Source organism: Meleagris gallopavo, chromosome 1 (assembly GCF_905368555.1).
Source record: "Meleagris gallopavo chromosome 1, MGAL_WU_HG_1.1, whole genome shotgun sequence".
Lineage (NCBI taxonomy): Eukaryota > Metazoa > Chordata > Aves > Galliformes > Phasianidae > Meleagris > Meleagris gallopavo.
In genome coordinates, this window is record NC_139404.1 from 186,961,220 (window position 1) to 186,988,263 (window position 27,044).

The 27,044-nt window shown below is 37.4% G+C and overlaps 1 protein-coding gene across 22 annotated transcripts in view; it reads right to left on the bottom strand.

Moving 5' to 3' along the window:
• The window catches only part of DLG2 (discs large MAGUK scaffold protein 2), a 1,005,161-nt gene that overhangs the window by 51,835 nt on the left and 926,282 nt on the right, over positions 1 to 27,044 (bottom strand). For all 22 annotated transcript variants that reach the window (XM_085216429.1, XM_085216427.1, XM_085216435.1 and 19 more), the window contains one exon: positions 2,305 to 2,481. In XM_085216429.1, coding sequence (XP_085072555.1) covers positions 2,305 to 2,481 — 177 coding nt within the window. The remainder of the gene's footprint in view (positions 1 to 2,304; positions 2,482 to 27,044) is intronic.

A 27,044-nucleotide genomic window follows, 5' to 3' on the forward strand; every position in this document is an offset into this window, starting at 1 on the left:
TCAAATACAACACTCATGTACATGCACACACACAAAAAAAAACCCAAAATAAAATTAAAGTAAAAAAACACTACCAACAAATTCTAAAGCAAATGAAGAAATGAAGAACCTTGTTATTAAAGATGTCCAATTACACACAATGCAATTCTTATAGAAAAAGTCCCATATAAACTACAAGACGTATAACAGCAGCCTGGAGAAACCAGCTTACATGATGTCTGTATTCAGTCAGATGAATGAATTCCAGGACTACTCTTGGACTGAGCCTCTCAGATTCAATAACGAGTGCATGTAGAGGAAATTCAACTCTGAATTAGTGTATTCCAGCAAGTCTGATGAGTTTTATTCTATATAGCTCAGGTCACTGTGTACTGATTGCTCATCCTCACCCTCGGTGGTATAAATGCCCACAGAAATTGCTGGCAAGAGCTTATTGGACTCAGTGGCCAGAATCCACAGGAAGTCATATCCACTTTTCAGTGCACTGGCAAAAATATCCTTGTATAACTGAAAACTTTCATGAAACAATAGCAACCTCCGTGCTGAGGTGTATCACATCACTATATTACTGCAGGCAGGAAATCAGATACATTGATTTTTTCAGGCTGCTGAGATTCACTTGTGAAGAATCAGGATGACAAGCAGAGAGCATAGTAACTAGACCTGCATCTTTTCAAATTTCAGCCCCCCCCCCCTTTTTTTTTTTTTTTGACTCTAACCAATCTATTTTAATCTTTCTCTTTTTTTTTTTTCTTTCCCTCCCAGTGTTTCTAAGTCACATCTTTTCTCCAAGCCATATTATATGTCTGACCTTGACTAGAAAGCCTCTGTTTTCAGTCCTTCTTGAAAGCAACACTGTGCAGTTAAACCAATAATCCTTAGGCGCTTGCATCCTCTCCATCTTATAGAAGATACAACTCCACATCTGAATCAGTTGCTTTGTTTTGTCATTCTTTCCCCTATAGGTATTTTATGATGTTTGATAGTTATTTATAGCATTTCGAGGTACACATCGCACTGTGTGTGAGCTTTGTGCACTATTTCTCTCGGTAGTAATTGAACAGACTTTCCCCTTTTCCCATTTGTGATTGCCTTTTTCTGAAAATCCTAGTGGCTGTTATTCAAACATGGTAATGATTAGAGAAAATAAGGTCCTTGCAGGGCTAATGTCAATAAGAGTTCTGAAGGCCTTTCAGTTCACTTTTATGTAATTTAGAACAAGGGCTACCATGAGCTCTACTAGCACCCGGGCCAGCTCTCCTTGAAATGCCAGCAGGCGCTCTGTAAAGCACCAAAAAACCCATTTTCCCATTATATAAAATGGGCATGATCGTTTTTATATTAATGCTAAAGCTGAAATAGCTAGGAATAGAAAGTTTATATGCAGTATGGGAGCATTGCTGCAAAAGAGAAATGTAATGTGGTTTGACAGATTTCATTTTCCTCCCACTCTTTCAGTTCTTGACCTTTCTATAGCAACTATCAACAGAGGCACAAAGTAACACTTATTTGTGCCATAGTCCTGATACTATCAGAGACCTGTGGCCAATTTTACAAAAGCACCCAGAGTAAACAATAGAAACAAAGGGTAAGACTCAGATGTCTATTTTCTCCCTTCTAGTCAGCATGAATCCATCACAGCTAAAGAAAGATTTAGATTTAGCTTGGAGACTGGATAAAAGTGCATTCATTTACATTACATGAAAAACATACTGCAATATTGATTATCCATCAGTTTCCAGACAGGCAGAGATTAAATTAACAGTTTTTGAAGTCAAAGAGGATCATTATGTAATTTAGCTTTGTTCTTTACATCACACAAGCTCAGCAGTTTAATTCTATTACTCTCAGAAAAGAAAGACATACAGCCTTGACTTGAAAATGTCAAGACATTCATCACATCCCTCAACGGTTTGATGCAATGGCTAATCACCCTGACATTAAAACATGTGCTCTACCTCAAATTTGGAGCTAATTCCCAGACTCAGGTTCTGGGTTTTCTTTCTGTGCTGACGTTCTTTATTAGATGGTGCTCTCACTCTGTCTCCCAGCCTGCCTTTCTCTGTACGATGTTAATCCACTATAATAAAGCCACCATTTCAGTTTCATTTCAGTACAGTTAAACAGCCTAAAGTCTTTAAATCTCACAGTGAAAACCTTATCATCCAGCTTGTGAAATAATGACTGTGGTATTTTCCCCTACTTTCCCGTTTTTTCAATAGATTGACGCAAGCTGTTTTTGTAATAAAATGGAATATTTTAACATCATGGCCAACGAGTCAGGAAGGAGGAAGCAGAACTCACCTCCTCTTGCTGGGTATAACTCCCATCTCCTCACTGTCTCCCTCCAGAGTGACCCTCCTCGCTTGCCACCACTCATCGTCCGAGGCATTGATGACGTGAAGAATGTCTCCATACTTAAAACTGAGTCCTTGGCTTGGGAGCCCACTGTCTTTGCTCTTGTCATAGTCAAACATGGCTCTACGAAAAGAAGTAAAAATATGAAGACAGGTGATTTTATCAGTCTAGGAAACATATAGTTGAGAATAATTTGTCATATTTTGTGTTCCAGATAACCAATTCTCCTTTTCAAAGGGAAAGGTCTCTCCTGGAGGAAAACTTTCCACTTTGAAGTTAATATCTGTGGAATGCATTTGGTTTAAGAGAAATTGAACACTGAAGTACTATTTCACTAAAAAAAAAAAAAAAAAAAAAAGGATCATCATTTCAGAATATGCAGAAAACAAGCCTGATAGACAGAAACCACTTTTGTGACCTTGCCAACCACAAGTTTGGCTATTGAAATCGTTCTTTTTCCACACCTCCATCTGCCCAGACAGGGATGCATTCTGAAAAATAAATACAAAGGATACAAATACAAAACTGTCCTGAGTGTAATGTACTTCTTTAGATGCATGGACGCATCTATGTTAGTTAGCATTTATTTCACATCAGCAGTGATCTTTCAAAAGGAATCTGATTATTCTCACTCACAGTGCTTTGGTTTATGTCCTGGAGCTGGTTTAGGTTGTGCAACACAGGCTCCTGAAATCTGAAACTAAAATGAAAGATTCCCTGACCAGAGTGAGTTTAGTTTAGCATACATTCCTTCCATGCATGCAGCACCACCAGTTTCTCTGTCCACATCCAATCCCCCAGTGCTGCACCAGCTGCTCAAGTAGCCCTGGCTGTTTGCTTTGATGTCAATGAGGTTTTTCATCAGTTTAAATTGGATCTCTGCTTTGAGTGTATCTATGCAAAAGTCCTACAAATAGGAGATAGAGTAATACATGTATAAGGATTCCATATCCAGAAAGGTCCTTCACATGAATCACAGCAAGGCTGTACATGAGTGGAGGTGGTGAGCTGAAGTTACCTTGCTAAATCCTAGATCTTGATTAGGAGATATGTGGGAATATTTTTCCCATACAAAATATAGTTTAAAGATCATGCCTGACAAGAATTGATGTTTCTTTTCCCATAGGGAAATTCCAATAGGGCAAATAATATATTATAATCCTAAGTACAGAAAGGCAAGATGAGTAAAATACCAAGAGGGACATAAGAAGTCCTACGCTTTTATTGAAAGAAAGTTGAGGTAATCTCTTTGCTTGTAAACACTTCTGTGAGAAGGATTAGATATAATTAATTGTTGTGCATTGTAATATAATTGAAAAGAATGATAATAACAGCTTTATGGGTAGATTTAAAACACTCTCCCCTTTTAATGAGGAGGTCTTAAAAAAAAAAAGTCATCAGAGTTGTAACTATGCAACCAAAAGGTCTCATAAGCACTCATTCTGCATGAAGGATTTGGTTCATGAAGAGAAAAAATGCTATTTTGAATATGCCTTCTCTTAAAGAGTTTATAGTCTATCTGCTTCACAAGAGCTCAGATAAATCCTTTCTGAGGAGAAAGACAATAACTAATCCTACTGTTTAATCCATTAGCTTCCAGGATAAGTCTGGAAGTACTTGTGCCTTTTTTAGTAAATGTAAACAAAGTGAAAGTAATGTGAAAATGTTAAGTGACTTAGTAGCGGAAATCCTTCAAAAATGTAGCTCTGTCTTAGTAAAAATTGACCTTTATAAAGGATTCTTATCAGTAGCAGGTCATCTGCTGCTTTCTCAAAGAAGGCTTTCTATGACAACAAATGACGAAGAGGCATTTAAATTCAGAGGCAGCTAAGTATTGTCAGCCACCACTCCTTAACCAATTAATAACAGTCAATCTCTGAAGAAAAGAGAGTGCACATACACACAGATTTACAAGACATCATCCTACTGGTACTGACCTTAACAGCAGGTAGTGCCCTGAATTTTATCTCTGTATTAAACAGCTGGCACCTGAGAAATTTACTGAGTAATTGTGTGCCTTGCCATGAGACCCCATCAGCATCTCTAGAGTCTGACCACAGAGTTGGCTATCTTGATGAATACAATTTTGGATCCATACACTATTTAGTCACATAAAACAAATGGCAGTATCTGCTATTGCAGAAAATGCACGACTGTCAACTCCCAGCAGTAAACTTCATGCCAAGTTAAAAATACTCAATATTTTGAAAGCCCTAGGACAAAGGGAATGTTTGAAAAACTAAGCAGGAGAAAGAACCAAGGGCAGTCTTGAACCAGATACTTTCACCACAAAGCGGAACTTCACAGAATGCCATCCTGTTAGCTGACATGAACAATGAATGCAGAATGCAATTTTTGTGCTGACTTACTTTGACTGGAGTAATCTTGTGCAACACTAATTAAAATGAAGTTCGAGAAAGACAAGAGAATTTTTGAACACACTTTTTAGTGAATGAAGGATTCCTGAATGCATGCTTTATGTATGTTGACTACTCCTTTACTAAATGAAAATGATACAAGAACTGACTATTTTCTAAACATTTCAAATTAAGAACCAGGTTTAAGTTTATAACTGCTTTTAATCTTTCACAACATTTCTGGTCAATAGTCATTTTTTTATGATGAAGGAAATAAATTATCAACTTTAATTTTAGAATTATTACCAATGTTGCTGTTAGGCCACATCGGCATCAGATATTTTTCCAGTCAGTACCTTCTGCATAGGGCATTTCATAACAGGTCCTGGGTTACAGGGGATAGATAAGACATTTTGGCATTACAAATCACAGCATCGCAATCACAGTGATTACTGTGAGATGTGAATAAAACACTAAAATAGGAAACAGAGCTCGCTGCAAACTAATTAAGCAAATGCGTTGAACTCATGGTTAGGCTACTTTAGTTCCCTTATTAGAAAAATAACTATAGGACTGGGTTTGATTGTCAAAGGGCATACACCCAATTTCCACTGGTGCCTTTTTCCCTTAGTTTCAAGTTTTTTGCTTGTGTTTTGAGAAAACTGTTTAATATCCCTATAACATTATGGAATAAAAAAGTGCTGTCTGAGTGCTATATATTGCTACTGTCTTCTTGGTGAATGTCTCCTACTTGTAGAAAACTAAGATTTCTGAGAAGTGAAACGGAAGATGCGAACATTTATAACACACTTTATATCAGAAATATTCAAGATTATGTGAATTCCTGATATTATTCCAGACTTCAGAAGTGATCGCTGTGCTAAGCTAATCCCAGCAGTAATTTGGACAGAACCTAACAGATTTTATTTTTGTGCTTGGGTGCTTCTTAATCATTTTTCAGAACCCACATCTGCATAAAGCTGAACACAAGCATTCCAAAACAGCATCAAAAGTCCTTGCTCAAAGATTGTTTGAAATGAAAATGTGAGAATATTGCCAGTGCAAAGCCATAATATACTGCCAAATTTGCAGTGAGTTGTCTACATTCCATTTTGTGAAAATACTTCAGCATTTGAAGTACATTCAAAAGCTACACCCCATTGCATAATAAAGTCCTATTTCTAATGACCGCTCTTCTTGCATCTAGAGTAATAAATATTTGGCATAGGGTAAATCATATTATCTTTAAGGAAACAGCCACTCAATTTGTGGTGCAGACCCATGCATTACAGATTATTGGCACCCACCATGCCTGTATTGTTACCGGAATTTTAAAAATTAAAAAACAAGGTACAGAAAGAGTAATTGGTCTTGATAACCTGTGGCGGAAAAGGAAATTTAACAGAGAAACTGAGATTCCTCGGCTGAGGTTGTAAACATCATTTGTAAATAGTCCTTATGACCTTCCTGATAAGGCAAGGGATATGAATGCATTCACAGCACAGCAATCTATTTTACTGAATGCTCGTGCATGTTCGGTGCACAGAACTCCAAACTTCAATTCCCTTACCACTGTACCATTGCCAGTAATCTCAATATGATACAGTTCAGGTACTGCGTGGCAGCTTTATTTGCATCTTTGGAATTACTTTCTTCTTCTAGCACAGGTGGGAGTTTGCACATAAATTTGCAGGCTGCTCTTTGCCATTTACTTGATTATGAAATGCCAACAACATTTAGCTGGAGAGAACCTCAGCTTCTGTAAACAGCCCAAACTCTTCTGCAATCTGCCAGCGTATCTGCTTATGTACCAGTTATGGGTGTCACCATTTTCTCTGAAAACGTCCTTAGTAGAGATTCTCAGACATCAGACTTCATAGCATGATCATTAGGAAGAGATACATTCTTCTTCTTCACATTTGTCCAATGCCCCTATCCATTTTTTTTCTGCATTTGGGGAAGTAGAATGTATAGAGGTTTACGGATTTGCATGAATTTGGACAGCAATTCAGTGTCAAAGTCATAATTACACCTCACATTTCTTTGCTATCTATTCAGCGCTCTCAGTAAAAGGTGTAGTTCAACCCGCTTGCAGGTTAAGCCTAAAGAAAACTTTAGAAGAACATAAAACTTAGAGCAATTCATTCCTATCGCTACAGCTGTGATAGAAATAATTACCACAATGCGATTAAGATCCTATTTAAAAGGGTTGAATTTTCACAATTTTCACTGGCATGTCAATAAAGACTTTCACCTTCTTTTCTCAGCTTCTCTTTCACCTGGAGAAGGTAGACAGGCGAATCTTGTGTGTAGACCATGCTGAAAAGTTGCCATCTCCCTGTGAGCCTGGGAAGCTCTGAGGTGCTGTTGCAATGCCTGCAGGCTGCCAGATCACCCCAGTGCTAGGGGTGATCCAGTTGGACACTGACACCTTCTCTGGAAGGGTGGGAATGAGCTGTTTTGAAGAACACCTTACATTAGCAGTGTACTATAACAATGTGGTTTCAACACACAAACATCAGAAGTTTGACACAGGCCTTCGCCTCCAAGAAACTGATTCCTATGGTGTTTCTCTCTTTTTTTTAATCTTCTTTCCCTCTCTTTTTTTTTTTTTTTTTTCCTGTGGATATATCATGTCTTAATGGTCTTTTCACGAAGTTCAACTTTAATTACTGCAGTTGGTCTGAGAGCAATAGGTGTGTGTGATTAGACTAAATCATGCCAGGGCACTGCAGCATGGTTTTTATTTGCTCTTTGGAAGTCACCATAATGCAGGGACCAGCAACTGTCTGGATACATCTCCCTGTTGTGGTGGAGAAAAGGACGTAAGGGAAGGGATATACAGAATCAATAAATCATAGAATTGTTAGAAGGGACCCTTAAAGGCCATTAGTCCAACTTCCTTGCAATGAACAGGGACATCCACAACTCCATCAGGTGCTCAGAGCCCTGTCCAGCCTGACTTCAAATGTTTCCAGGGATAGGGCATCCACCACCTCTCTGGGAAACTTGTTCCAGTGCTTACTACCTTTATTGTAAAAATCTTTTCCTTATATCCAATCTAAATCTACCCTCTTTTAATTTGAAAGTACTTCTCCTTTTCCTATCAAACTACATCCTATACATGGAGGAAGATGATGTAGTGGGACATGGATCTGGAGGAGCAACCATGAACATGTAGTTTAGGATACTAATGTAGCTGATAGGTCTAAGCTATCACTGATTGAGAATCTGAGGGAGTGGAGCTGCCTACATATGTACGTATGTAAATAACATCCAAGCCTCTTCCATTTGCTGCCATGTAATTTCTTTACTTTATTCAGCTATTTCCCCATTCAGTCCAAGCCATTCTTTATCATTTTGCTCCTAGTGGGAGTTTGGAAGGAAGATTTGCTAAGGACTTAAATAAAAAGAGGCTTTGAGATAGCAGCATTAGTTCCAGAAAGATTTCACTAAGAGAAGGGAGAAGTTTTCTTTCTGTGTTCACATCAAGAAAGTGAACTACCCTGTGTCCTTGGGAAATACTGTGTTCATTTTGCAGATCCTACATGATACTTAATGAAAGGTTTTCTGAAAAACTCCAGAGAAGATCTGAAAGACTGTTTTGATTCAGGAGTGCTTTATGAGGAACAGGTTTCACAGTGAAGCCCCCCCAAACTTAAGAGTGAGTTTTGAGTTGCACTATAAAATGTTTTTTTTTCCTTTTCTTTTCTTTTCTTTTCTTTTCTTTTCTTTTCTTTTCTTTTCTTTTCTTTTCTTTTCTTTTCTTTTCTTTTCTTTTCTTTTCTTTTCTTTTCTTTTCTTTTCTTTTCTTTTCTTTTCTTTTCTTTTCTTCTCTTCTCTCTCTTCTCTTCTCTTCTCTTCTCTTCTCTTCTCTTCTCTTTTCTTCTCTTCTCTTCTCTTCTCTTCTCTTCCTTCTCTTCTCTTCTCTTCTCTTCTCTTCTCTTCTCTTCTCTTCTCTTCTCTTCTCTTCTCTTCTCTTCTCTTCTCTTCTTTCTTTTTTTTTTTTTCTTTTCTTTTTTTTCCTAAAGGTTTATTTCCAAGTAATGAAATTATTGACTGACTTCAACCTGGCCTGAGGATTCAAAATTTGAATGTTCTTTCTTCTCCCCATTCAGACTTGGTGAAGCTGCTGCTTGATTGCATCTCAAATTTCAGCCTGAGGAATCTGTGCAGTTTTGTAGCACAGGTGCCTGTGTTGTGACATTTAAAATTATCCATATCCACAAAGAAAAGGAAAAGTGACTGAATGTCAAATCAGGGATACCTTAAACTACCGGGTAATTCATCTGAAATTGCAGCCTGTGGGTTGCACAGTTTGACACAAGAGTCCAAGTGTCATTCTTTGATTTTTAATTTTAAAGCAATGGTAACTTACTTATGGGCTGAAAATACTGTTTTCAGGATATATGTTATGTATATATTTTTTTCCCCAGGAAAAATAAAACAAAATGTTTCTTTTGGAGACAATGAGACTGAAACACTGGGACTCTGTGTAGCCGCCCCATTTCTCCCCAATCCCAAATGTGTCTTCTCCCTAACACAAAATGCACTGAATTTAGTTTCGTGAAATAAATGGTCTATGATGGTTCTTAGTATTACAATAGCTCTCAAGGGTCTGCTTTGAGTAGCTGTTTTTTTAGGTAGTTGTCTCAGACACCTAGTAGCTTGCAATTGCTTTCTCTCAGACCTAATCATGACCCCATGTCTGTTCACAGCTTTGAAAATTACATTGTGGCCAAGCTGCCCACAGAATTCTCTGTGCTTTTGCTAGGTTATAATCAAAGGGAAATTTTCAGCACAGGAAAGAACCCCACTGATAGCATAATTATTACCACCAGCTAGATTTATGATTACTTCTTTGGTGCTTTTTTGACAACGATATTAGACACCTGGAGAACTAAAGTAAGAAAAATGGAAAAAAATGATCCATATTTATGATTTGTGTCACTTAAACATAAAAAATACAGTGAGAGCGGTAAGACATAGACTTAATGTAATGACTCCACTGCTGAAAAGCACCCCCCCACCAGACAAAATGCAGACAGCTGTGGCACTGAAATGAGAAATCAAAATGTAATACTAGAGTGTTGTCAGTCAGAGCATTCTCACTTATTTCTGTGCAAATGTGTAAAAAGCATTGAATTTTTCAGACTTCCCTAGCATGGGAGTGCTCTTTTGTTCATGTCGTAATAAATCTGTTCATACAGTGTAACCTTTAGAGATTACTTTCGAAAAAGAATTGTTCTCAGGCTATTAAAAATGTAAGCAGGGAAAGCCAGGAGAAAGTATTAACGAGACAGAACATTGCCTGCTTTGTCTCTGACAAGAGAGGACATTTTGGAAAAGTCAAGATATTTGTTTACAACAGCACCTTCTTAGTAATGTTTTCTTCTGCCTTTGAATGTTCTCCTTTGACAGTGAAAGAGTCAGAAGTCAAATTTGCATTGTGATTGTGTCAGCAGGCTGGCTCCTCTGAAATCAAGAGGTGTCACCTGCATATGGGAACTACAACATGGATTGGTAAAGCTAATTTTCAAAACTGTTATGGAAATTACTTCTCCTGCCAAATGTGCAGAAATGTACTAAATCCATAAACTCTGCTGGGTGCAACTATTTGAGAAATCATAACATCCTTTTGTCTTTAGGCCAGAACATGAAGGGAGCTCATTAAGAGTTTACTCAGTCAGTGGGAGGCTGCTGATAGAGTCCTTTGTGTTTCAGCAGCAATGCGATACATTCTCATTTCTCACTTTTTTAAAGAAGGGTGATTTTGCGAAAATCCAAATGTTAACCATGCTAAAGCTGTATTTCTATGGAACAATAATGTCTGGTTCATGAGGCCAAACACAAAATCTCAAAAGGCATCAGATTGCCAGAGTATAACCATTTGGAAATCCATAGATATGGAACAATGCTGAAGGCTTGAGCTGAACTCAGCTAAAACCTTCTAAACAGTAGTGGAAGTAACAGAGAACATTTGCCTGAAAGAGCAGTGTTGGTTATAAGAGGTGTACTACTTGCTTAACCCATTCTGTGAATTCTATGAACTTTTATCTGTCACTTCCTACCTATCCAAAAGAAGTTTATCCCTCTAAATTTGATTCTATGATTGGGTTGAATGTTCTCTTGGTAGATAATGCCTTCTATAAATCTCCATCTTCTCTAACTTCCCTCCTTATGTGGAAAAGATTGAAAATAAGATACCAGTATACCCAAAAGTAGAATTAAAACAACAAAAAGTGCAAATAAAAATAGTAGTCCCAGATGTCACCTCTTAAATGTCAAAACCTAGTGTTTGTTTCTTCTTATTAATGCTATATTAGATGTTTTTGTGCTTGTCAATAGCCTTTACGAACTTGGCAGAGAGAAGTGCTGATTGATCAGTGTTACCAAAAATATTTAACAGCAACTACATGTCATTTAATATTTATTAAATAAAGTCGCAGGAGGATGATGCTAAACTTCTTAGATTCTGCACTTTAAAAAATGAAATTAAGACCTTCCAGCTCTTCATGTTGTGAAAATCAAGCTCCTTGCAGATCATTATTCATTCCATTGCATTCCCCACACCCTCAGTTCCTGGGAGCCCCAGCTCTCTCACACTAGAAAGCTTGTAGGATTAAGGGTAACAGCAGAAGTTCCTAGATCCTGTTTTTTTTAAGGTAAATTAAGCACATCTGAGCCAAGGTTTTGTTGACTTTCAATGAAGATTAAGCTCTGAATTGCTAAACTGCTTTGCAAACATTACCCTAAGCAGCTCAAAGATTGACAGAATTTGCCTTAAGCTGCTCCAAGGCTGAGAGGTAGAAGGCCCGGTGCAGAGAGAGAGAAATTTGATTCCTTGCTCTTGGATGGTGCTAGGACCTCCGATAAGCTATTCTTTTTGTGACCAGGAGATTGAATGTTTTTTTCTCTAATGAAATTTCCTTATTCTGTCTGTACGTAATTCCAATTTATACAAACACACTAAACAACAGAACTGGAACCTTGCCTTTTAATACTTTTATTTAAAATGAACCTTGTGGCAACAAAACGCACAAAAAAAAATACTTCAGGACTATTACTTGTTTTCTTCCTCCATACTGGTTTAAACTTACTTTGATTTTAAGCTGTTCCCCTCTCATGCAAAATATAGATTCACCTCTAACTCCCACTTCTACTTAGCAATTTTTAGAATGGTAGAGATTTGTTAAAAGCTGTGTCTTTACGTTTAGGCAAAGTAATAATAACAGCACTCTCCTGAGTCAGCCTATGAAAAATCATTTTCTTTTGCATTTTTTCTGTAAGCTTACCAATTTCAAAAGGATTACATAAATTTTGAGTAATGTATTGAAACCTGTGGTGTGGTATATTGTATGAAACATAAAAAATAATCCATGGATACAGTTGCTTACCTAATGTGGCTCACTGGCAGTTTCCTGTATTTAAAAAAAAAAAGGAACTCAAATTTTAGGATGTAAGTCTCAGTTTGAAGCTACTACCATTTTTAAGCCTGAATCAAATACTTATGCCATGCCACAACCTAGATAAACCTTAATGTAAGATCTGTTGTGCAGGAAATATAAGACAGGCAGAAAAGATAAAAATCCAGTTTATGTCTCTGGAAGCAATAAATTAACAGTAACTCCCTCCATATGGCTCACTGGATATGCTGGCATATTTTCTCCATTTTATAAAAACACTGAAAAATGACCTCTAAAAAACAGTTTTGTGGCTGAGAAACTTTACAACATGTGTCTTTGCGTGGCATGTTCATCATCCGAAAATGTCCACATCTTATGGTGTTGATGACCTCCATGCAATACTTTGGTGAAGGGAAATCCTTCAAAAACGAACCTTGTCATTAAGGAAGATGTAGGAGACCTGTCATCTTGCTGCCACTGTCTTCACTGTCACTGAAGCAAATCTTGCTTTGACACTGCTTTGATAAGGGGGCTAGACAAATTGAGCTCAGGATGGTCACTTCCAAGCTAAATTACTTGTTATCTATTCAGAAACATCAAGATATGAAATATGCTGAGACACAGGATTTTACCCCAGATCGTATATATCACTTTTGATCCTAACAAGATTTTTCAATTTTAATGTATGTTCTGTAGAAAATGACAGTCAGACTTCGGTCACTGAGGCACAGCATTTATCATAATGGTTGAAAATAACTTGCGTTCTTTACAGTTCTTAATCTATACAACTGAGGATGGTACAGAGATGCTTGAGCTACGTACAAGTCCAGTTGATGATCTCCATAACTGCGCATTGGTGCTAACCCAACCTTGAAAACTACAGTTGACCATGGCTGATGTGGCTGCACTGGAATCATTTGGGAACTATACTGCGTCCAGTAGCTCAGCTGTATTTGCAGTGTAGACACTGCTAGTGTGACTTTCAGTTCTGATTTTGGGAAGACAAATTAGGTGCAGTGCAGAGATAGAGTGATAGAGGAATTTAAATTCCCTGCAGAGTAAAGGATAGATATGGGTACCTATGGAGAAGGGAGGTGTTCAGAAAACTGAAGTTAAATAAAAAAAAATAGGCTGATAGAAGAGGTGTGAACAGTTTTGTATTTCAATGTCCTGATTCCCTACTCGTAAAATAAGGAGAGTATTGTGAAGTGCTCAGTGGCCGTATCAACTAAGCTTCAAGGGTGAAATCTTTTTGATTGCAGTAGAAATAACATCCACTGAAGCTACATATTTGTCAGAAAACCCTGCAGTGTAAATTACACTGTCATTTAGTGTTTGCTTATATAAAACCATTCCATTACAGTGATTTGAGTCCTGCAGAATAACAGCCCCAAAATGCACATCCTGTTTTGATTCTGATATTCCAGTGAGTTGTGGAAAAACAAACAAGCAAGAAAGTGAACAAACAAATGTCTCTGAATATTTCTTTCACTTTGTGTGAATAAAATTAACTGACATATTCCTTAGGTTTTTTTTTGCCTGGACAAATTATTTCATAACCTCATTCATTCTCTTCCAACATGAAAAGAACAGTGCCATTTTGTGGATGGTTTAAGGTCTGAGGAAGGATGCTCACTTTGGAGAAAGCTGCGGTATACAACAGGGAGAGGATCAGACCATATATGCCCTGTTCTTATATGTCCCCTAAACATCTTCTACTACCGACTCTCAAGGAAAGGGCAGTTGGCTAGATGGACCTTTCCTCTGAGCCAAAATAGCTGCAAAACCAAATTGCTGTTACTTTTAGGGAGGAAAATAGATCTGAAAGGTGGGAAGTTGAATCTGCCTGCATAACTGCCCTGTGTTTCTGGGCTCTGAGCACCCTGGTTGAGCTGAAGATGGTCTTGTTCATTGCAGAAGAGTTGTACCAGATGGCCTTTAAAGGTCCTTTCCAACGCAAATGATTCTATGAATCAATGAGTTTGTATTTGATGATTGGGATTATTTTAGCAACCTGAAGTCTGCTACAGAGTAAAAAGTGAGATATTGTATAAAATGAATTTTAAACTCCCTTTGCACATGTGCTTTATGTTTGTAGACAATACCACAGCACCTGATTCCCAGACATGCTGTCTTTAAATAATTTTCTTACAACTACATCAAAGCATTTCTCTTATGTTCAGGTATATTATTCTTGTATCTGGTCATACAGGCTCAAACTCCATTCTGTTGTGTAGGTCAACTTGTGCAAGTGCTATCTATTCTATACTTTTCTTTCAGTCTCATGAACTCAATATTTCTCACCAAACAGCTGAAGAAATATCTGTTTCTCTAGCAAAGTCGGAAATGTTTCTGTTCCACAGCTACGATTTATCACTGCAGTTCTGTCATTAAGCTCTGGAAGCAAACCAATTTAATGAGCTTGTATTGCAAAGAGCAACTTTCAGTTTTTCTATATAAACAAATCAGTAAAAGATACAGTATGATGAAATAATATAAATTTAAAAAAAATCCTTAAAAAACAGACTATATAACATGAAACTTAGTTTCAAATGTTCCTTTAGCTTTATGATCTCTCTTCCTTTAAATAACAAATTCATGCGCTATTTCCTTTACCACAACGTCATTTATTGCAAAACCTCCCTTGCAGAACGCAGCTGTTTCTGACTATTAACTTCAAAAAATCTTCCCAAGTGTCACAAATAGGAAAGACAAGACTGAAAATCTTTATATCTCCTGCAGCTGCAGCAATAATGCATTGCCACTGATTTATCAGTCTCATTGCATTACTGTTCTTTGGTAGGGTGAGTTCGAATTTTCCATTTTCTTGATTTGTTTCGTTACTTATATTAATGTTCTTCCCTTTATTCAAGGCTGAATGATCTTTTACATGCAACAGTGGAGATGTGTGCTTTCCGATGATCTCTGATGTGAGCCCATGCCCAAGTCCAGGCTCATTCACTGTGTTCAGAGACAGGCACAGCCTTGCATTGCCAAACTGTGTGTTTGAGAGAAGAACATGCTTCCCTTTAATCCTATCAGAACTAAAGCTTAAAAATGGGATGAAGAATGGCTATTTGAGTTGTAAGATATATTCAGTGCTGTGAAAAAGATACTTTTCCATCTCTTCTCGACTACTTGTTGGCAGTTCATGGAAGATCAGCCTCGAGGAACTGGGATACTCAACTCTATCTAGAGCAGGAATGGGCACCAAAACAACACTGGATGCAGGGAGTCCCTTCCATCCTGGAAACACAGAGACTAAAAAGACTCAGAATTTCACATGTCTCTGTCTTCTTAGCTTTTCCAGTTGGCTACTGTAAGTATCCCAACCCTCAATGTACTTGCTGCCATGAATCTAAACTTTGGAACCTGATTCTTCTGTCACATCCACACTGATGCCTTTCAGGCACTGAGATCATCCCCTGAAATTTCTGTGCTCAAAGAAGATGCAAATTGGTGGATTTGCAAACCTGAATGTTTTATTACTCAGAATCCTTTACCAAATGTCAGTTGATGGGACAAGAGGTAATGGCCTCAGGCTGCTCGAGGGGAGTTTCAGGTTGGGTATTAGGAAGAATTTATTCTCGGACTGGTGAGATATTGGAACAGGCTGCCCAGGGTGGGGGTGGTGTCACTGTCCCTGGAGGTGTTTAAGGAAAGGGTTGATGTAGTACTTGGGGACATGGTTTAGTGGGCACTGTTGGTGGTAGGAGGATTGTTGGATTAGATGATCCCAGAGGTCCTTCACAGCCTTAACGATTCTATGATTCTCTGGAACCCAGCATCTGCATCTATAAAGGAGAGATGGATGACATTTCCCTGCCTCACAGGAGAATGGATGCCAACAGTAAGAGTTGTGCAGCATTCAGATACTAAATACCAATTACTCAGGACACTGGGGTGTAATAAGAAAGCTCAGAAAAGAACAGGCCATAGCAATACAGCTAAATGAATTATTTACTATCAGCTCCAGGATGAGTTTCAGCATGAACCCACTGAAGAGCTTTTCAGACCTGTCAAATCAATTGAGCTGTCTGCACTTGATGTGTCAGTTGACAAAGTTTAATAACAAATCAATAAAGTGAATAATAATGAATGATTAGGGCCAGATGAGTGACTCAAACACGAGGAAGAGTAAAACGCAAAGCTATTTTTTCGAAGGAAGTCTGTGTTGACTAAGAGGTAGATCTACTTAACTTCTTTAGAGGATCAGTAAACTCCTGGTTTAGCTGACAGGATGAATCTGGATTTCCAGAAAGCTTATAAGTAACTTCCTCAACAAAAAAATCATAAGACATATATATCATAGTAGTCTGGGAGTGAAGGATTAGTGCGTATCTAAAGGATAAGAAACAAGGATTCAAAACCAGGGCTCCTCAACAAAGAAGTTCCCATTAGTGATCTAGAAAAAGTAGTAAAAGATGAAGCCATAATACTTACAGGAAATGCTGAAGTATCAAGCAAACCTAAAAACTAACTGAGAAAACTTACAAAAGAATCTTAAAATATCAAGTGATCGGATGACAAAATTACTTGATGAAACTCAGTGTCCAAAAAGGCAAAGTGAGGAATGGGGAATACCTCTGGTCTTTGGACATACTGCTATGCACTTGCTAAACAATTACTTCCTAGAGAAAAAGATTTTCTCTGTTTTTCTGGGAAAATATAGATTAAATATATGACAGTCATGAAAAAGGCAAATTTGTTCCTTGAATTTGACGAAATTAACAAAGAGCAGAAATAACTCTTATTACACCACAATACACATTCACCTGCACTCTGTTACTACCAATAGTCCTCATCCCAAAGAGGATCTGCAAAAGGCAGAAAGAGAACAGAGAGGCTCATAAGGACATTCTTTTCAGAGGAATAAATTAGACAGATGAGAACTTCTCATCTATAAAAAAAGTGTCCAAAACCAGAGTATGATAAAAGCTAATGACGTTAAGAGTTTTGGGGAAGAGGAGAACACTATTTTTCACTGTTCTCACAATTCAAAAGGGAGGGAATCATAATTTAAGGACTAAGATATAATATATATGATTTAATTAACCAGTGGATGTGGTAGAGGACACATGTGGTAGAGGGTAAACCATGACAATGGGCATAAAAAAATTCTTCCAAAGAAGAAAAAATCCATCAAGGGCTATTTCCATAGTGTCCGAGGTTCAGCTATCAGGTACTATTAGAGGTAGCATAATGGGTGGGAAGGACCTTGGGTCGACCTTCACATGTTCACCCTATATCACCGGGGCTTGGGTCTGATCTTTATAACCTGGCTTATTTGCCATATGAAAACCTGAAAGACTATATTTGTATTTATGTGCTGCCATAGTTGTGGAAGCCAACTAAGGAATTCAAGCTAAAACTCCATTTACACATTTGTACATATGCAATGCAGCTGCCTATAAATAATGCATTAGAGTGGGATCCAGCACAAAGCTGGGACCACCTCTAAGGCCACTGATTTTCTTCAGGCTATGCAAGTTGCTCTCCATATATCTGTTTCTTAGCTATTCCTATAGAGAAAGCTTTGAGCTATGAAAAGTGCAAATAAAAGGATACTTGACTCTTTTTATATTCTTATCAAAACATTTCTTTCAGAGAAGACCCTTTTTTTTTCTTTCTCCTGATAGCTATGTGTAAAAAGGATGGTGCACTTAATTTTGATCTGAAATTCTTGGCACAGCTATTAAGTTTTCTCAATCAAAATAGTTTAAATCCATTCATGGACTACTACTTCACTGGTTTTCCATTGTTGAGTACCTCAACACAAAGATCTGAATAGTCTTCCCAAAACACACATTTTATTGACTAACTATTCACCATCATGAAAATCTATGAATATATTATTACAGAATTTCACAGGTACAAGATGTACAGCATACAGCAGTTAAAAGTACAAAAGTTGGTGAGGTTGTGCATGCATACACATCTTTCTAAACTGGCACAGTGATATTAATATTAATATTTTAACCACACTATTAAATACATCTAGTATCCTCATATAACATCACAATTCTTTTTGTTGTAATTCAAATATTCCTCATTTATAGTGAGTGTCTCCCACTACAAATCTAGATCCTTTTGCCTTTGGGGAAAAATATGAGTAGAAGGGTAAATTCCTGGAAAATGTATCTCAAATCATTATTAAATATCTCTCAAATCATTAGTAAAGATATTTCAATTTTTAAGGAGAAATACCCATTAAATTGGATGCTAAGTAAATACTGAAGCAGTAATGTCTACAGGAATGTTTTAAGTTGTATTTTTATATGCTTACACCTCATAACAACCTAGATAAGAGAAATATCATCAAAATGTTCATGCAAAAAATGCCTTAGATAAAAAAGATGCCACTATTCCCTAAAAACATCTTTGTTCTTGTTTCTTATGAATGATTGACAGGGTAATAAATGAAGTGATTAACTTCTAGCTGACAGAAAACAGTAACATGAATCTGTGATGATGACACCCACAAGTGGCATAGTGTCCTACTTATCTGCATTTTAAAGCAACAGCTGCTGTTTTTTTCAATGTCTTCAAAATTTAAGGAGAAGCAAGATTAAAAACAACAGTACGTCTTTACTACAAATGTCATGAAACAGGCACTCACTAAACAGAGATTGAACAGAAAGCACAGGGCATATCTACAACACTGATATTGCTGAAGGGGAAGAGCTTATAATTCTTGACACCTTTGCAAAATACCCTGACATTTCCAAATCAGCATAATGCAGACACATGCTTTCACTGTCTACCCATTCTGCTCTAGACTTAGATATTTGTCCTCAAGAACTTTTTGAATCTGAACGGTCCTAATGAAAGTTAATTACAAACAGATGCTCATGCCCTAATTTTAAATTAGGGGGAAATTAGGGGCACTGGTACAGGCTGCCCAGAGGAGCTGTGGCTGCCCCATCCCTGGAGGCATTCAAGGCCATCTTGGATGGAGCTGTGGGCAGGCTGATCTAGTAAGTGGCAACCCTGCCCACAGCAGGGAACTGGAATGATCTTCAAGGTCCCTTCCAACCCAAGCCATCCCATGATTCTATGTTTACACGACACTGACAAAGTTAGACCTAGCTAAACTAGAATGCTCAGTACTACCAATGTCACCATTCAAGGTAAATCTCCTCTAGCACATACCACATAGCACTGGACTTAGATTTGCTTTGAGCTTGTACCACACCCTATAGACCTTAGACATTATGATTTTATGAATATTGCATTCCTGTTCAAAATGGTTAAAGTAATGTGGATGGCATGTTGCAGTCTCTAAGACCATGTTTTATAGCATGACACCAGAATAGTGATGCATGTCCTGATCGTGGATGACATAAGAGAACATAGATAGGATCATTTAAGAGCCTGCTGGAATGGGGTTGTGAGAATGCGATGTGCAAAGAGAACCAAATCCATGCTGCCTTACTCATCCTGCTCGAGAAATCTCTTGAGTGAACTGTCCTAAAAATTACACATCCATATTTGATCTCGAAGGGAACTAGTTAGTTTCCTCCACAAGAGAGATTGGGAGTAAACTACCAGTAAAGTCTCAGCAATCAAGGTTCTGAGTGCAAACTATGCTGCTAGATTATCTGGATTACATAGTCAAAACCAAAGACTTGTGCCACAGTAACACATTTTAAGAAATCACTGTTGTTTGCTAGATAAAGCCATATCCAACATAACACATTGCAGCTGCTGGAACTCCCATTTTGGAGTGAAATGAATTCATTAAAATGAATGTGGCTCACAAATCAACTGAGATATTTTCTTTGCTAATCACTGATATTGTCTTTAAAATGGCCTGCTAGTTTATTGGTTTCTTTGGGAGAAAATGGTAGCTCTGAGACTATACAGCCCTATGAAATTCCAGGCTGGCATGTGTTTTGTTTTAGATATAACTATGACTGTGATTGTAATTGCTTTGGACTTTCTTGATGATCACTATTCAGAAAGTTTCAGATGAGCCTGAAAATCAGAGCCATTTCTGATCTTACTTCTTTGATAGCTGCTTCAAGTGCAGCAGGCTAAAAGGATATTGAATACAGTCTATGACAAAAGTTTCTGGACACTGATAGGTTAGTCAAAGCTAGAGTAAGGTTTAGAATTGCTATTTTTGGTGCCTAAAATAGACTTAGATGGATTTTAAGAGCCGAGCTCTTATTGCAAAAATGAGAAATCCTGCTCCATTCACTAGACCCGGTATTTTAGAGTACATTTGCTCTCATTTATTTATGAAAACCTGGATGTCTTTCTCTCTCTCCTTTAAGCATTTATGGGATTCACATTTAAGGCAGAGAAATATCCAAGCTGCATTTAATCCTTAAAGGGCTCAATCTTATTAAGTTTAGAATATGTCCAGGAAGCATATATGAAATTGACTGCAGGAAAAACACAATAGAAAAGGCTTTTTTCTTTTAAAACTTTCTTATCTTCATAAAGTGCCCTAATCATCAGGTTGCTGTTTGTGGAAAAGCCATTTTTTACCCCTTTCCTTGAAAGGACATTGTGACTGAGGGGTAAGGAACATTAAAGTTTCGGAGGAAGTAGTTGGTGGGAACCTCTTGACTAGAGGCTCAGGAATTCAGCTGCCAATGTACTATTCCAACTGTCTGATTCCAGGTTACTGAAACAGTAATACAGAGAAAAGGGGCATATACCTGCCAGGATAGTTTGCAAAAAGTAAGAATCATCACCACTGTCTCTTCCTCTTATATTTTAAGCAGAGATTGTCGCTCAGTAAGTACACGTCCTCACTTGTACAACTTTGCTTTCAGGTTCCCAGAATATCTGGTACTAATACAGAGACTAAAGCCAGGCTTTCGGCAAGAATGAGAATACAGACATATGCCTGCATTCAGTTTTCCCTCCGAGCTAAACCAAGGACAGATTTATTCAATCCAACCCAACCCTAAGGTGGTGCTGTGCAATCTAAGGGAGCTCCTTAAAGATGCATTTGGCTAAACTCTCTGCCTACCACAGCAAAACTGAATTCCCTACACAGTACTTCCATTTACTGCATGCAGGCTTTACATAACTGTTTGGCACCTTGGATCACCTCTACAGACCACGTATCTATTTAGGTGATGATGTGATGCCAAAGCTGGGCTCCTGTAGCTCATAATATGGCATTTGCTACTGTCATATGTACAGGTGATATTGGAGACACTGTGCTCTTATAAGCCATTTAGGAAAATGCTTTTAACAAAGCCTGTTCCAAACTTCTCCACTTATCAATTGTAATAATATACCTCTATCTCTATCTCATCTATATCATCTCTATGTATGTCTATATACATATATATATATATGTATATATAACTCATCTGTAACTATATTTAATACAAGCTGCTAAATTTAAAAGGATCCTGTACTTTGACCAAGAAATCTATTTTCCTTGACCGCCTCTGAAAACTACTCAGTATGGAGAGTGGTGATTCAAGGTCTGACCCATTTTTAATTGACTTGAGTGAGAACAAGAGTGTGCCATGTTGCTGAATGGCAGCATCAATTCCTTAAACACTGTACAGTGAGATCAATGAAAGTAAATCAATACATCACTTTAAAAATGGGAAGAAGTCTCATAGGCCTTATCTTGAGAGATAAGAGAAGGAAGGTAAGGAGCAATATTAGCTGTGAACACAACAAATCAAATACTGGGCAAGTCTTACAAAAATGCATTAACCTCCTTCACGGGCTGTCAACAAATGGGATTATCTCAAAGCTCACATACTTTGCTTCCTGTCATTTAGAGTAGCAGCTCATCCCTCAGTTTTACTAAACAAAACCTAGAGGTTTACTAAATAAAATAAGATTATCTTCTGCCGACATAGCGTAAGAAAAAGGATGAGAATAGGATTTAAAATGATGCAGAAGTGATGTGAAAGCAATGAAAAGTTTTACATTGTTACAAATGATCTGGGAGAGCCTCAAAAAATCAGAACATTACAATACGGAGACTGTCTTGCTACCACATCTTCCTAAAATTTAAACATTTCTTCATTTCCAGTTAACGTAAATCTGAAAGGAATGCTGTTGGAAAAGCATGATTTTTGTGGTTGTGTTACATGCCAAAATATGTTTTAAAGTAGTTAATATTATTCTGTTTTCTTCATCTCACTAAGTTAATTATGAGGGGTGATTTGTATGAGAAGCAGACAGATTGGAAGTTGGCATTAATGATGGCTTAATTATGGCTTAAAGGAAGCCTTATGAAATTTGAGAAAACTGTCACATTATTGAATGGATGAGAATTTATTGTGATGCTCTCATTAGAGCAAGCCAAATTGTGATGTTATTCAATTGAGTAGAATTCTTAGAATAGTAAAATATGTCACAATTAAAGGTATATTTTTTCAATGACCATTTAATTTGCATATCGAAGCAAGGATGGTAAGATGAGAAAAACTGAATGGAATAATGTTCCAAAGGAGTTTAATCCTATTTTTCCTGAAACCGAGGAAGGACTAACCACAAATTAAGCTACAGAAATTCATGTGAAACACGCAACTGGATTTCAAGAATGGGAAAGTATATCACAGGATGGACTACAATCTCAAAACACTGCTCTGGGGAACAAGAACTGAACAGTAGAGTCTCAATGATTTGCTTCTCGCTCAGCACCCGAAAGCAATAGATGTCTGTAATTATAATTACAGAGAACATCCTCCAGGTTTGTGTGTTACATCTTGAGTCCTAGACATCCAAAATCCCATTTACTCCACTATATGTTCTAGACATACAAATAAACAACAATTGAAAGATGTGAAATGCAATGACTGCATCTGTGTTATTGATGCAATGAAGAGCTTAAAACCATGACTGATGATCTCTTAGATAATTCATTAATGATCAAGATAATTGTAGTTCATCAAAGGACTAATGGTTATCTACACAAGGTATTTGTTATGTTCTACTGAGAAGGATGTGGAAACCAGGAAACTTACAAATGTTGCATTTAAAGGGATGGGTAGAACAAGAACTGAACAGGGTAGTGTCAATCATTTCAGTTCATACATATATTCATGTATGTTAAGCAATTACTGCATGAAGAAGGCATGAAGCAAAAAGAAAACTTGCAGAATATTGTGATTTAGCAATGGGCAGAGAGAACTGTCCAAGGTCATGACCAGGCCTCTGTCATCTTTGAAAGATCATAGAGATCAGAGTATGTTCCCAGTGGTTAGAAATGGCAAATATAGCTATCTTTGAAAAAGGCCAAAAGGTTGATTTGAGAAACTACAGGCTGGTCAGACTCCCTTGGTGCCTAAAAAAGGTGAGGTGTGAGGCCACTCAGATCACATTTTCAAGCATGTGAAGGAAAAGAATATGACCAGGAACAGTCATTATGGATCAAGGGTAAATCATGTCTGGGCAACCCAATATCCTTCTAGGATAAAATGATTCCATTTATGGATAAAAGAGAGAAGTTGCATCAGTTGTCATATGCCCTGAGCTTAGCAAGACTTTTAGTTCTTATTTCCCAAAATACTGGGAAACATTAGTCTTGATGGGTGGACAACTAGACAGGTAAAAGATTGGCTGAATATCAGCCTCAGAGGATTGGGGTTAGTGAGCTGTACTCCACCTCAAGGACAGCATGAAGAGGGATACCACAGAGGTCTTGATGGCTGTGCAGTAACACATTACAAATGACCAATGAGGATATGAGAAGTGCACCCCTGTCAAGTGAGATGATGGCACTTGGGTGCAGTTGATACACTTGAGAACAGGGTGGCCAGGTAGAATGACATAGGTAGGGTAGAAGAAGGGTTCAGCAGGCACCTAATGAATTTCAAGAACAAGCCAAAAAATTCTGCAGCTCAGACTAATGCCCTCAGTTGTATGGGGTGAGAATGGACAATACTGGGAGAAGATAGGCAGGTCCGAAGGGTCCTAGCAGATGGCATGTTAGGCATAAGACTGCAAAATTGAAAGAGCGTTAATGCTTGTGCCTGGCCCAACTGAAGTGTCCCTGGGTATCACAGGAATTGCCTGGCAGAACAGGAAAACATGCTTCAACTTTCTAAAATTAACTGCTCTAACTACAGGACTATGTTAGTCAGTAGGGGTGGCTAAACGGAAGTTTTCCAGGCAGGTTCAGAGGTCTATCATCCTTTTCTCCATCAGGAATATCCACATGAAGGTATGATTCCTTTTTGGGAAATTCTTTGTTCCGTGTCCCTTTTGGAGGCTTATGCTCAGACAGAATTTGATCCTTGTGTAATGGTTATAGGAGCCATTTATGGCTTGGGAGACAAGGTAATTGCAAGCATATGAGGGAACAAAGAAAGGTAATATATTCTTTTAACATTATTTTTGCTTGCTTGTATGAGAAGCAGTATGAATGGTGATTTTCAGCTGAAAATGCACTGAAGTCAAATCGTAAATGCTTCTACCCTCATTAAAGCAGTAGATAGGATTTTACAGACCTTCAGTAAATGTGAATAGTCCCCTTCTACTAAGCAAGATCCACATCAGAACAACTCTAGAACTGGAAATAAACATCTCATTTTTTATTTTACTCATCACAATTACTAATTAATTATCTGTTATGGAAATCCATTCAGACAAAATATTGACAGAGAAAGCTTTAGCTTTCCTAGTATAAGTCTGCTTTTACCAGTGAAAAACACTAAGATATCAGGAAATAAATTCTAAAATTAGTTAATCAGCTCAAACAAAGTTTCAAATATTCTTGTAATTGGGGATGATTAGATTATTCTGTACACACACTGGGAAAAAATCATTCATTGAAATACAGAAAAATCTCTAAGTCTCAGACCAATATGATTATTTCAAATGTATTTCTATTTTCACACAAGCTCTCACCAACCCCGATTAGACTAAATTACTTCTGTTGGTGCTTCATTTTTCCCAGAAATAGTCTGGATTGCTGATTTCTTAAATAATCTTTACCCCATAAAGTGTCCTGTATACAGTTTGAGCAGAGGTGAAGCACATCATGAAAAACATTTCTTGTATTTGACTTCAAGAGATGGTAATGTTTCTGGTATAAATATTTCTCAGAGAGGATCTTACTGACATACTTGACCTGCATGTGAGCAAGTCTACTTTCTAGTAATACTCAAAGAAGAAACATGTTTTTGCCAGCATCTCAGCATTCCTGGTCCTCTCTCATAGGTGTACCCTTTTTGTATATAGCAAAAATATAACTACAAGAAATCCTCCCTATTTGCTAATTCCTTCTTCCTCTTCCTTCTTCTAAGTCCTTAACTTAGAAGGCCTCTAGAATAAGGTTTGAGACAGACCACATGCTGGTAATCTTGGATTGTTGCTAACTCATTTCCAGAATGGCAACTCTAAAGAGAAATAAGAGAATTTAAAACTACATAGACTTCAAATTTCATTTGCTCAGACTCTTGTAACAGAAATGTATGAAGGATCAGGTATATGATACGCTTTCAAAGGAAAGAATATGGTGGTATGTTTTCAAAGTAGTTTATTTGAGTCAACATGGTTTCTTCCTGAATCATGTGTGTCCAGCATCATAGCAATAGGACAGAATTAAGGAAGAAACTTGACTATCCTTTTCTTAAACCTACTGCAATTTTCTTGCTTATGACACTTCATAGTTAGGGGCTAAGGACATATTAACTGGAAATTTAAGCATTAGAAGCAACTTTCTGGTCCCACTGGAAAAACTGAGTGGCGACTCACATATTTCCTCCCTTTTCTTGGCAATAAAAAAAAGAAAAATCCAACCTCTTTTCACACATCTAATTCAGAAATTTCTGATAAACGTTGACCTCAAACTTTGGCATTCTATGACTGAAAGACTCTTAGATGACTTATTCAAACTCTATTTTATCTCTATTAGCTACAAGTAGGCGTCCTACAATTAATAAACAAGCCATCACAGTGCTTCAGCACCACTCCATCTCTCTCTAATAACAAAACTCTGTATTTTTAGGTCTTAAATTAATGCAGAATTTGAGCTTCTCAGTTCCAGAATAATACCACTTATCTTCTTCCAGTAAGAGCTCAGAGATAATAGAAAGCTCTTTGTGTCCTTTAACCGGCAGGTCACTTCTAAATGATATCTTCTGGAGTAAAATTTTTCTTAGCATTTTGATTTTCGCCTGAGTTATGACAATGCTGTATGATCCACTGATTCACACTACATTAACCATTATTTATACGATCTGCAGATGAGTTTTACTGCTGTTTGTAGGAGCCATAAAATTATTACTGATTTTTAAGTAAACACTTTTAGAAATAATTTTCCTATTCCATAAATTTATCTGTCTGTTCCTCCCTAATTTAACAAAATCCCATTTCAAATTCACATCTGCTGTAGCTCTTGAATATAATTAGACACCAAAGCGGCTGGAATAACAATGAATGTGAGTCTTTAGTATAACACACTGGGGTATGTATTGCATTTCCATAGGTGGAACACTAAAAGCTCAACTTAATATTTTAATAAAATATCCTAAAAAAGCAACATTGAAATCAACATTGAGGATAATTTAAATGTCCTTTCTTAAAAATTTAGAATGCATCAACCCAAATAGGAATTTTTCTTTTTGTCATCCTAATGCAAATCAAGAGCTGCTGAAATTAACCAAGGAAGATTATAGCAATTACAAAGTTTAGAGAAAGGAAACTTTGACCCCTCTGCATACTGCCCACACTAAAAAGGAATATTTTTTTTTAGGTCTATACTGTGCCTGATGGCTTTGGAATGCTAATACAGAAGAAATGAAACTACAGTACCTTAAGAAGCACCAACAGTACAGCTCTTTCACACTTGACCAAGAGGAAAACAACTTCATGTTTTCCAGACACTAAATCCAGAAATGATCCTTGCATTCAGCTGGCTAATGTTCAAATCATTAATTCAGTCAAATTCCCTATTATTCTTCCAGTGAGAAATACCCTGACTGCTGAT